Source organism: Macaca nemestrina, chromosome 10, assembly GCF_043159975.1.
Source record: "Macaca nemestrina isolate mMacNem1 chromosome 10, mMacNem.hap1, whole genome shotgun sequence".
NCBI lineage: Eukaryota > Metazoa > Chordata > Mammalia > Primates > Cercopithecidae > Macaca > Macaca nemestrina.
Genome location: NC_092134.1, coordinates 68,126,654 through 68,137,657, shown reverse-complemented (window position 1 = coordinate 68,137,657; position 11,004 = coordinate 68,126,654). Strand labels below are relative to the sequence as shown.

General features: G+C 42.3%; 1 protein-coding gene across 6 annotated transcripts in view; it reads left to right on the top strand.

The window, feature by feature from the left end:
- The first annotated feature begins 61 nt into the window (after positions 1–61).
- LOC105473442 (methionine sulfoxide reductase B3) overlaps positions 62–11,004 on the top strand; it is a 194,613-nt gene continuing 183,670 nt past the window's right edge. The window contains exon 1 of one of the 6 annotated variants that reach the window (XM_071071497.1): positions 62–338. In XM_071071497.1, coding sequence (XP_070927598.1) covers positions 122–338 — 217 coding nt within the window. In that variant the 5' untranslated portion in view covers positions 62–121. Of the gene's footprint in view, positions 339–433; positions 550–923; positions 994–11,004 lie in introns of those variants that run through there. The other 5 variants (XR_011609063.1, XM_011727265.3, XM_011727267.2 and 2 more) reach the window with 5 other exon arrangements.

Sequence of the window (11,004 nt, the reverse complement as noted above, 5' to 3'; positions counted from 1 at the left end):
GGAGGAGGAGGAGGAGGAAGAGGACAGGGCAGAGGAGGAGGGAGTTGGCGGCCGCAGAGCCCCGGGCAGCGGGCCCCGTCCGCGGCCGGCGCGCTCCGTGGTCCTCCCTCGCTCGTCTCCTATGCTCATATTTGGACTCGGCTGCCAGTGCCCAGGAATTTCCCGTCATGCCTCCTGCCGCCCCGTCCGTCGCCCGGAGCCTGGGAGGGAGGGAGCGAGGTTCGGACAGCGGCGGCGGCTGCCTGGCCTTTCCATGAGCCCGCGGCGGACCCTCCCGCGCCCCCTCTCGCTCTGCCTCTGCCTCTGCCTGGCCGCGGCTCTGGGAAGTGCGCAGTCCGGTAAGTTCGGGCTCCCCTCCCCTCTCTTCCCCTCCTCGCCTCACCCCTCCCATCCCGACCCTGCCACGTTAGGGTGTGACCCCGAGCCCGGATTCCATTCCGCGCCTGCTGCGCCCCCTCGGCTGCCTGCGGAGACAGCCCCTGCCTCAGCCGAGAAGGGGAGCAGAAGGGTTGCGCCCCGCGCCAGCGGTGAGGGGCCGAACGGAAGGAGGTCAGGGCTGGCTTCCCCCACACCCGCCGACGGGAGGCGTCTGGCAGCCTCACTGACACCTTATCCTGTCCCGGGAGCGAACCTGAACCCGCGGGAGCCTCTCGCCCCGCGCGGGCCCCCGAGAGAGGGTTCTGGCGGGGCAGCCCGCGGGAGGCAGGGGAGGGGTCCATCCCGGAGCCCTCTGCTCCGTGCGTCGGCCCTGCCAGGGTTGCCGCTCGGATAACGGGCCCGGGGCGTGGGAACCCGCCCGCCAGGCCTGCGCTTTTCGCCGCGCGCCTCGGGGAGGACAGGGGCGCCGGGCAGGCGGCAGGGAGGGGCGCACCCGGGAGCGCACCCGCCGCCCGCCCGCCCTCAGTGCGCTGCTACCCCGCTGCTGGGCCAGACTACCGCGGGCTCGGCTGGCATTTCACAGGCCAAAATCGAACAGAACCCCTAGTTTGCCAGGTATCAGTTTTGTTTTGTTTTTAAGCAGAAAATGGCATCCAAGTCTATTTTTGAAGTTTTACACTGGACTATTTCAAGTCAAACTATATGAATGAAAAGTGCTGTTCCTGCCTTATTTGGTTTAGGGCTAATAGCTATCGGAAGTGGCGGTTCTGAAGTCGTTACAGTAAGATTTCATAAGATAATCTTCTTGAATCATGTGGAAAATACTAGGGGGGAATTTAATATCAGATTATTATTTTAAAAAGCAGTTATTTGAAAGTACAAAGGTAGGGATAAAGGTAAATGGGAAATTGCATGGACTTTTACATTTGTGATGAGTAGTCGTCAAAGCTTCTTGCTTCTTAATTTTATCTGGAATGGAAGAACATAAATTATAATTCCTTAGAGCTGAGATTACTTAGGAGATTTCAGTTTGCTTTTGTTTTTGCTACCAATAGACTAAATTGTCAAATAAGATATGGCAAACTAGGACTCATAAATTAGTTGAAACCTGACTCTGTGAAGCATAGATTATTTTCAGTACTCTCTGGTTTATCTCTTCATTTTTTCATTTGCAGCGCTGGTGGCAAAATCGATTTTCAAAGACAATTTTGTCTATAAAAAATCTTCAGGGTTCATATAACTTATAAAATTGTCAGTTCAGATTAATGACAGATATTTACAATATTTAACTTTATTAAATTTGCAATTTGTAAATAGTAACTTGAGCAGTGATATCGGTTTCAAATTTGTTTCTGCATAGTATTGTTTTTCAAAAAACCCCTGCTTTTTATAGATTCGTATTTTAGAAGTAACTTTAATGGCACTTCTTGGGAAATACAACAGGTTCTAATTTCACATTTTATCAATGGATTTCTAAAAAATACTGTGCTGGATAGCGAAGAGTGGATTTTATTGCCAGGATATACATGTATGCTTTCTTTTTCCTCAGTGATGTGTTGGCTTATCTAATACTTGTGGTTAACTGGCCTTCGAAGACCAAAATCCACTGTACTGGCCCCTTGCCAGTAATTTCGAACACCAAGTTTATATTTGAGCCATTTAAACATATATTCTTTTAATTTTGGTCCCAGCTGACGTATCAGTCTAATTTCTGATGACTTATATTAGGGTCGTATACAAATATCTGGAAATTTTTATATTAAGATAAGTAGCTCTTTGCCATCTAGAATTTTGTCACAGTGCCTAAACTGTCTGGCAAGTTTGCAGCATACAATGTAATTGAGATTTTGAATCAACACATTGCTTTTTATTTTTAAAAGTGCTTGTTCCAGTATTTTAACTAAGATGGTAATCCATTAAGTCAGAAATCCTTACTGTTTTGCTCAACTCAAAAGAATATCCAAAGACTATCCCAACAGTAAGATTCATCAGTTTTTCTAATACATATGCCACTTATTAATTAAAAATAGATTTTAAGGCCACGTGTAGTGGCTCATGCCTGTAATCCAGCACTGTGGGAGACCAGTCCAGGAGGATTGCTTGAACCCAGGAGTTGCAGACCGGCCTGGGCAACATAGGGAGACCCTGTCTCTACAAAAATTTAAAAAATATTAGCTGGGCATAGTGGCTCACTCCTGTGGTCTCAGCTACTTGGGAAGCCGAAGTGGGAGGATTGCTTGGGCCGGGGAGATCAAGACTGTGGTGAGCCGTGATCACACCACTGCATTTTTGATTCTGTCATAATCTGGTCACAATCCCTCTAATTTTTCTGTACCTGTGTAATTAATTTATCATAGTTATGGATTTGGTTGATGAATCTGATTCCCATGTTTAGCTTCTTGGTAAAATTATTAAGTTGGACAGTTTCCCTGTCTCTTCTAACTCCAAGATCCTATAATATTGTTTTTGTTTATATAACTCTGCAGAGCCACCTACTACATGTGGTTCAAACTTCTGATTGTCAGCCTGTGACTTGCTATACATGTCAAACTGGTCTACCATAGCCAAATGTGATGGGTGTGGTCCAGCTTTGGATAGTCCAGATCTGTCTCAGGATTGTGTTAACACCTGGAACATGCACAAAGATACATACATACCTGGACAGATTCCCTGTTAAGCGTCTATTACTTTTTCTTCCTCATCTAATAGCGGAAAGTGCTGATTATGTCATAGGGTAAATGCCTAACTGCTTTTCGGGGATAGTTAAGCCCAGGCCTTAAGACAGTTTAATATTCAGTTTTGTTATTTAGGTCTGAGTTAGGGATACTGCCAGAGAGCACCCAGACATTCCCGTGGTTGGGAAGGCTAGTTATCTGTAAGCATTCCAGATGAAATAGCCTATAATGGGTTATCACCTTTGGATCTTACCTCAGAGAAGATTGAGTTGGATCTACCTATCTGATTTAGCAGATTAAATTGAATTTGGATGGGAGGGTAATCAGCTATTTAATTTGCCAGTCGTTAGCATTTCTTATTGCTGTGTATCAAGGATTTACTTTGAATATTCTGTATTTTCTCTTTCCTGGCCATGATGGACTTTCCTTTTAAAATGCTCAGCACAGGCTGGGTGTGGCGGCTCATGCCTGTAATCCCAGCACTTTGAGAGGCCGAGGCAGGCGGATCACCTGAGGTCAGGAGTTCGAGACCAGCCTAGCCAACGTGGTGAAACCCTGTCTCTATGAAAAATACAAAAATTAGCCGGGCGTGGTGGTGGACAGCTGTCATCCCAGCTACTCAGGAAGCTGAGGCAGGAGAATCACTTGAACCGGGGAGGCGGAGGTTGCAGTGATCCAAGATCATGCCACTGCACTCCATCTTGGGTGACAAGAGCAAAACTCTGTCTCAGAAAGAAAAAAAAAAAAAAATTGCTCAGCACAGTCCCTCATCCCTGTTCGTATATTTGTCTGTAGAGTATGCTGAAGTCATATTTATGGCTTTAAGGGAAGTACAAAAAAGGAAAGTACAGAAAAGATCAGTAATTCATCAAACAATTGACTTTATGAAAGATTTTGGTTATTGCCTTAGTTAAGCTTCTGTTGCAAGTAACAGAAATGAACTAGTTTTAGCAAAAAGGAAGAAAGGAATTTGTTGGAAAACTATTGGAAGTCAAATGCAAGCAGACCTCATTTAGGGCCTGTGATCAGGGACTGGAAAATCTAGAACGTTCCCTGTCTCTAGTCTTTGTTTGCTTCACTGTTCTTTCTTTGCTGGTGTTTTTTTTTTTTTTTCTTTTTTTTTCTTCATGGTTAGATGTGGCTGCTCAGCAGCTCCTGAGTGTTTATGTGTCCCTTCATAAGGAGGAACTATATTATTGAGCCTTGATCCTAAATTCCTGGGAGGTAGAACCTGATAGACACAGTTTAGGTCACATGGTTGACCTAGATTTTCCCTAAAGTCTCTTCTAATTCTAGAGTTATCTGGTGTACATAGTACAACCATATAGATGGTTTGATTTTGCATTTTTCCATTTTATGTTATGAGGTTATAGTCCTCAAAATGAATTGTGAACATTTTCTTTGATAACAACTAATTCACTCTGCTAATAATCATCTGCATATTTTCAGGAATTCACTGAATAAAATGGTGACCTCCATTGGCTCTTTAGGATAAGTTCATTAAAACTATATAAGTGGTAGAGATATTTGAAATAGTAATAGTTTAGGGACCAAGAATTAATCAGTTGTTTTCCTATTTCTCACACATATATAACATTTTCTGCCTCTTCCTTTCCTTTAGGCTTTTCCTACTGCCTGGACCTCTTCTCTATCAGAACAGGTTGAAGTCCTTCAGGCCTCTCAGATGGTAGTTTGTGACATTTTCCTCTTGCCACAGAATTTGTAATTTCCTTGTGCTTCTAAGGCGTTTTGGACCATGGTTGGAGTACAAGTTTTACTATCTTGTGTTGTAGTTAAGTCCATATATATTCATCTTCACTAAACTATAAATTCCATATGTCAGTGAATCACCTAGAATGTTTTCTTTCTTCTTTTTTTTTTTTTTTGAGATAGGATCTCACTCTATCACCCAGACTGGAGTGCAGTGGCACACTCATGGCTCACTGCAGCCTCGAACTCCCTGGAATCAGGTGATTCTCCCACCCCAGCCTTCTGAGTAGCTGGGCCTACAGGCACCTGCCACCATGCCCAGTTAATTGTTGTATTTTTTTGTAGAAATGGGGTTTCACCATGTTGGCCGGGCTGGTCTTAAACTCCTGACCTCAAGCGATCTCCAAGCCTCAGCCTCCCAAAGTGCTAGGATTACAGGCATGAGCCACTGCACTCAGCTAGAAGAATTCTGATAGGCTCTCAGCATCCATTGTTCCAGGTATAATAATTCTGACTTTTTCAAATACTCTGATGCTTTTATGGTATCCTGCTTGCTGCTGTCTTCTTCTTTTGAAATTGGAGTTCAGTCACTCTGCTCTTCTTTCTTAATACTTGTCTGTTTCCTAGATTTTACAGGCTTTTCCATGAATACTCTAATTTCCTGTATGAAGACAGAATATACAAATGATAGGATGCTTTCCTGTAACTGAGATGGCAGGGGGAAGGAGAGGACAGCAACTCATATGGAAAGAAATCAGCTTTTGTGGAGCACCCAAAATTTATCAAATCAGATAGAGAGGACAGGTGTAGAGGAAAATGAGCATGTATAAAGAGGGATAATGGGACAATAAAGTACAAATATGGAAAATTAAGTGGAAGGCTTTTAATGCTGTTAGGGAACTTGGATTGGGTTAGTAAGTTATGAGACTGACATTTTTGATCCTTGAAATGTCATAATCAAAGGTGAATGATGAGTTATATAATCTACTAGTTTAGAGAATGAATTGAATTGGGAAATAAGTCATAGGACCAATAAAGAAGTGTTTTGAGAGTTTCTCTTAAGGAATGAAGACCTAACGAGAGTAGCAGCACTGCAGTAGAAGTGTTGCTAAAGTACATTGGATAGAAATAAGCAGTTGGATATTGGCAAAGAAAGGGATGAATAAAAGGTGACATATAAGCCTGGGTGATGGAGAGAATGTGATCTCAGCAGGTTTGTGGGTGGAGGTAAAAATAAGTTTTGTTCTAGATCTCTTGCTTTTGAGGTGCTGGTAGGATATTCCTGTGGAGATGTGTAGTAGAATCCGAAGTGTGAAACTGGAACTTGGAGGGAGAGATCAAGGCTGGAAATAAAACATGTATGAGTAACGAGAGTTAAAAATAAAGAGAAGAAGAGAGCATTTGTTAGCTGGAGTAAAAGGAAGGGTATAGGAAAAGCATCATAGAGAAGAGAGAATTTGATCTGACTTTAAAAGATGCCGAGTCTGTATATGGCGTTCTGTTCACGAGCTTTCCTTGTTGAGGGGACATCACATTTACTAACTTGAGAGATAATACATGGGAAATGTTGGACAAAGAATACTGCATCCACAATGACTTTTCTGAATTACAAAATCATTTCCCTTCCTTCCTTGCTTAACCCTTCCTCAGTGGCTTCTTATCTTTCTGCAGATAAAGGACTAACTCCTAAATGTCTTCATCATCACCAGTTTGAACACACATTCTGTCTCACACTCCTCCTCGTTCCTCCCTCTTCTTCCCCAAGACTGGACAGAATGTGAAGAAGATATGATTTCCACCAGATGGAATATTCTTTATACTTTTTTGGGGTCCTTTATGGTCACTTTTTGTGGCCGTGGTCAGGTTCTTATCCATAAAATAATTATTGATAACTTCCTAAAGTGAGAAATAATGATAAATCACATACTGCCCTCTTTTTTACAGAATTCTTTGCTTGCCTTATCTCTTCAAGTGTTGACTGCAAGGTTCCTGTACACTTACTTGAGTTGGCCACTCCGGTCACTGTGCCGTGATATCTGACACTTGGCCGTGGTAGCCTGGAGCAGCATTGTTACTGGGCATTGGTATGATTGGCTTACCCAGTTGTGTGCTGATTTGGAAACCTCAGGGCGATTTATTGATACTTTCCTAAAGGAAAGTTGAGGGAATTTATTTTATGAGAGGGCTTTATTCACACAGATTAAAGAGTTTTATAAAATGCGGAGATGCACCTGCAGACCTTTTCCCCATCTGAATGCTTCAGAATACCCACACCCTCCTGACCCAGTTCTCTCTTGCTACATTCCAACACAAGTCTACTGAAATGAAATTTCTGCCTTCTCCAAAAACCAAAGATGGTACCGAATACCACATCTATCAGTGAGAAGGCCTGCCACTGGAAGAATGAAATACTCTTAACTAAAACCAGTTTAAGCAACACTCGCAATTACTATCTCACCTAATCAGAAGTCTAGAGGTAAGAAGTGCTGGTGTTGGTGCAGCCATTAAGCATTTTTATCAAAGATCCAGACTTCTCCCATCTTTTCTCTCAGCTATCCTCAGATTGCTGGCAATGAATCCCAGCGTGGCTTCAAGATGGCTGCCACACAAAGCATAAAGAAAGGGCCTGGGCAAAATGGGTTTCTTCTTAAATGGCTCTCTGACAAGGAAAAGAAACCTTTTCCAGATACTCCCATCAGACTCTCCATATATCTTAATTTCCCCTCACTCTCGGAACGATCACTAGTAAATATCCTGGGGTTGTGCACCGTATCTCCCAAACAGTTTGGAATTCTGTTATCCAGAAAAGAAGAGATGGTTTTGGCTGTGCAACCAGAAATGCCCACCAATCTGTACTGAGCAGGAATAAAGAAAAACATGGCAGTGTAAAAAAAAAAAATGCGGAGATGAATATAGGTGAAATAGAGAAAGAATGCTGGTATAGGAAGTGTTTTCAGCTGGGTTTGGTGGCTCATGCCTTTAATCCCAGCGCTTTGGGAGGCTGAGGCAAGTGAATCACTTGAGTCCAGGAGTTTGAGACCAGCCCGGGCAGCATAGTGAGACCCATCTCTACAAAAACTACAAAAATTAGCTGTGCATTGTGTTGCATGCCTGTAGTCCCAGCTACTCAGGAGACTGAGGTGGGAGGATTGCTTGAGCCCAGGAAGCAGAGGTTGCAGTGAGCCAAGATCGTACCACTGCACTCCAGCCTGGGCAACAGAGTGAGACCCTGTCTCAGAAAACAAACAAAAATCCCCCAAAAGCCAGGAAGTATTTTCTCAGGGTCTAGCTTCCAGGTGAATGGTGTATCCTGATTCTAGGTTTATAAAAATAGTGTATTGTTCATAACATTTGTCTAAAGTGACATATTTACATACAGTATATAGTAGTGAGTAATTTCCAAGTCTTTAAAAATAATGGGAACCCTTCCATGTGGTAGTAATTATGTTTTTAGTATCTGTTGACTGAGAAAATACGTAACAACAAAAGCTACTATAAAACTTTGAAATAAGTTCTTGTAAATATAAAAACATTGTCATATATTTGGAAAGTATACATGTGGAAATTATGACTTATAGAGTCTATGGACACTTGATTTCTTGCTTTATGGATATTCTCGGGGAAGTTCTGGTCTCAACTTTGAGTAGCTCATTGTCGTCTTACTTTAGAATGTGGGGTATAGGGGAAACTTCTATTTGAAAATTTGAGTCATAGCGGAAATTTTGGAATGACAGGGAAACTCCTCAGAATCCTCTTACAATAGCATTTGTGTATGTTATGCCAGACAATGTACTTTATACTAAGACTGGACTTTTAAATCGTCTCAGGGATTAGAAGTCAATTACAATAAATAAATACTTTTTAAAAATTATATTTTTAGGTAAATGAGCATTGTTGTTAGGACTACAGTGCTATTTTAAAGTGAAATTTAGTTGATTTGCATGTGAGTATACACCTACCCATCTCCGTTATAGCCATAACATGTCTTCTGTTACTATAAATTACATGACAAATCCTTATGGTTTCTTGGGTCACTTATTTTATTTAAAGACAAAAACATCTTTCAGTACATATGTAAGACTTAAGGCATTATTGAAAATAAGCCCGTGCAACATTGTAGAATCTATTAAAAACAAAAACAAAAAAACAAAACTCAAGGCCAGGCACTGTAGTTCATGCCTGTAATTCCACCACTTTGGGAAGCAAGGAAGGAGGCACTTGAGACCAGGAGTTTGAGACCAGCCTGAGCAACATAGCAAGACCTTGCCTCTACTAAAAATTAAAAAAAGAAATTAGCAAGGTGTGGTGGCACGCACCTGTGGTCCCAGCTCCTCTGGAGGCTGAGGTGGGAGAATTGCTTGAGCCCAGGAGTTCGAGGCTGCAGTGAGCTATGATTGCATCACTGTACTCCATTCTGGGTGACAGAGCAAGACCCCTTCTCAAAAAGAAAAAAAAAAAGCAAAACCAAAAACTGAAAAACAACTCAGGACAGTCCTTGTATAAATTAGATAGCCCTAAATTTTATGTTTGTTCTTTCATTTCTCTCTCTTTTTTTTTGGAGACAGGGTCTCCCACTGCTGCCCTGGCTGGAGTGCCATGATCCCAGGCAGGATCATAGCTCACTGCACACTGCAGCCTTGAGCTCCTGGGCTCAAGTGATCCTCCCTCCTCAGCCTCCCGAGTAGCTGGGACTACAGACTTGTGTCACCATGCTGGCTAATTAAAAAAAAAATTATGTAGAGATAGGGTCTCCCTATGTTGCCCAGGTAGGTCTTGAAATCCTGGACTTAAGCAGTCCTCCTGCCTTGGTCTCACAAAGTGCTGGGATTATAGGCATGAGCCTCCACACCCAGTACATTTTTTTTGTTTTTATTGTGTTTGATTGTCAGAGAACCTGAGTTTGGCTGGGGTTGAGAGAGAACTATAGGGCCTATTATAGGTGAATACTTATTTTATCTTAGATTAGTGGTGTGTAGCTAGGGAAAGATAAGCTCGTATCTTCCTGTAACAGTCCAGATTAGATAGGGCAATGGGTGAGAAGTTGTTTTGCAACTCTGGTCTCAGTAATTGAGAGCAAAAAGGAAAAAGTGCACTGTAGTCCCCCTTGTTTCTGATTTCGTGGGGTGCGAATATGCCTTCTAGTCAGATCGTCTTAGGGGACCAAGAAGAGGAGGGTTGAGGGCAGAGCATGTTTACCTGCATGCAGAGCCACTTGAAAAATTGTAGGCTCGTCTGCATATTTGCATCCTTGTGTACGTGTTCATGTTGCAGGGGAGTCAGTGTGGTATTATGAAAAGAACATTAGACAGTGAATTGGAAAACTAGGTTTTTCTAGTCCTGTTCTTGCCTGAGTCGTTTAAACTTCTTGTGCTTCAGTTTTCATATCTGCAAAATGAATGAATTAGACTGGGTAATACCTGATGTTGCTTTAAGATTCTGTAGGCTGGGCATGGTGGCTCATGCCTGTAATCCCAGTACTTCGGGAGGCCGAGCCGGGCGGATCACCTGAGGTCAAGAGATTGAGACCATCCTGACCAACATGGTGAAACCCTGTCTCTACTAAAAATACAAGAATTAGCTGGGCGTGGTAGTGTGCGCCTGTAGTCCTAGCTACTCAGGAGGCTGAGGCAGGAGAATCACTTGAACCCTGGAGGCATAGGTTGCAGTGAGCCAAGATCATGCCACTGCACTCCAGCCTGGCAACCGAGTGAGACTCCGTCCCCCGCCCCCTCCTCCAAAAAAAGATTCTGTAATTTATGGATTATTTTAAAGTCTCCAACTTTTCATAAGTTTTAATGGAAAAATATATTTAATACAGTATACAAAGTTATGTCTTCTTTTTAAATATTTTGTTCAAGTTGACTATCTTGTGCAATTCACTATAAATGTTACACTGCATCTAAGATCTTGTGTTTGAACTTCCTAGCCCAGTGTGCCCAGTAATTTGATCTATTGGCAAAGTTACATAACCCTTTTAAAGATTTAGTATTTAAAGAATAGATTACAATGTATCAGAAGCATCATATTAAATATCCCATCTGGAGTAATGGTATTAAGCCCTAGAAATTATGTCTTTCTAAATATGCAGCTGGGAATTGCTTATTTATGCTTGACAATAGATTTCAGATGAGAAAAGTCCTCATTTAGCAGGATATATTACCGTCAGAATTTGTCTCTGATTACCCTATTAAATGTATTTAACTCTTAAGGTTAGTTAATCTGGTCTTATTGTTAAAAAAAC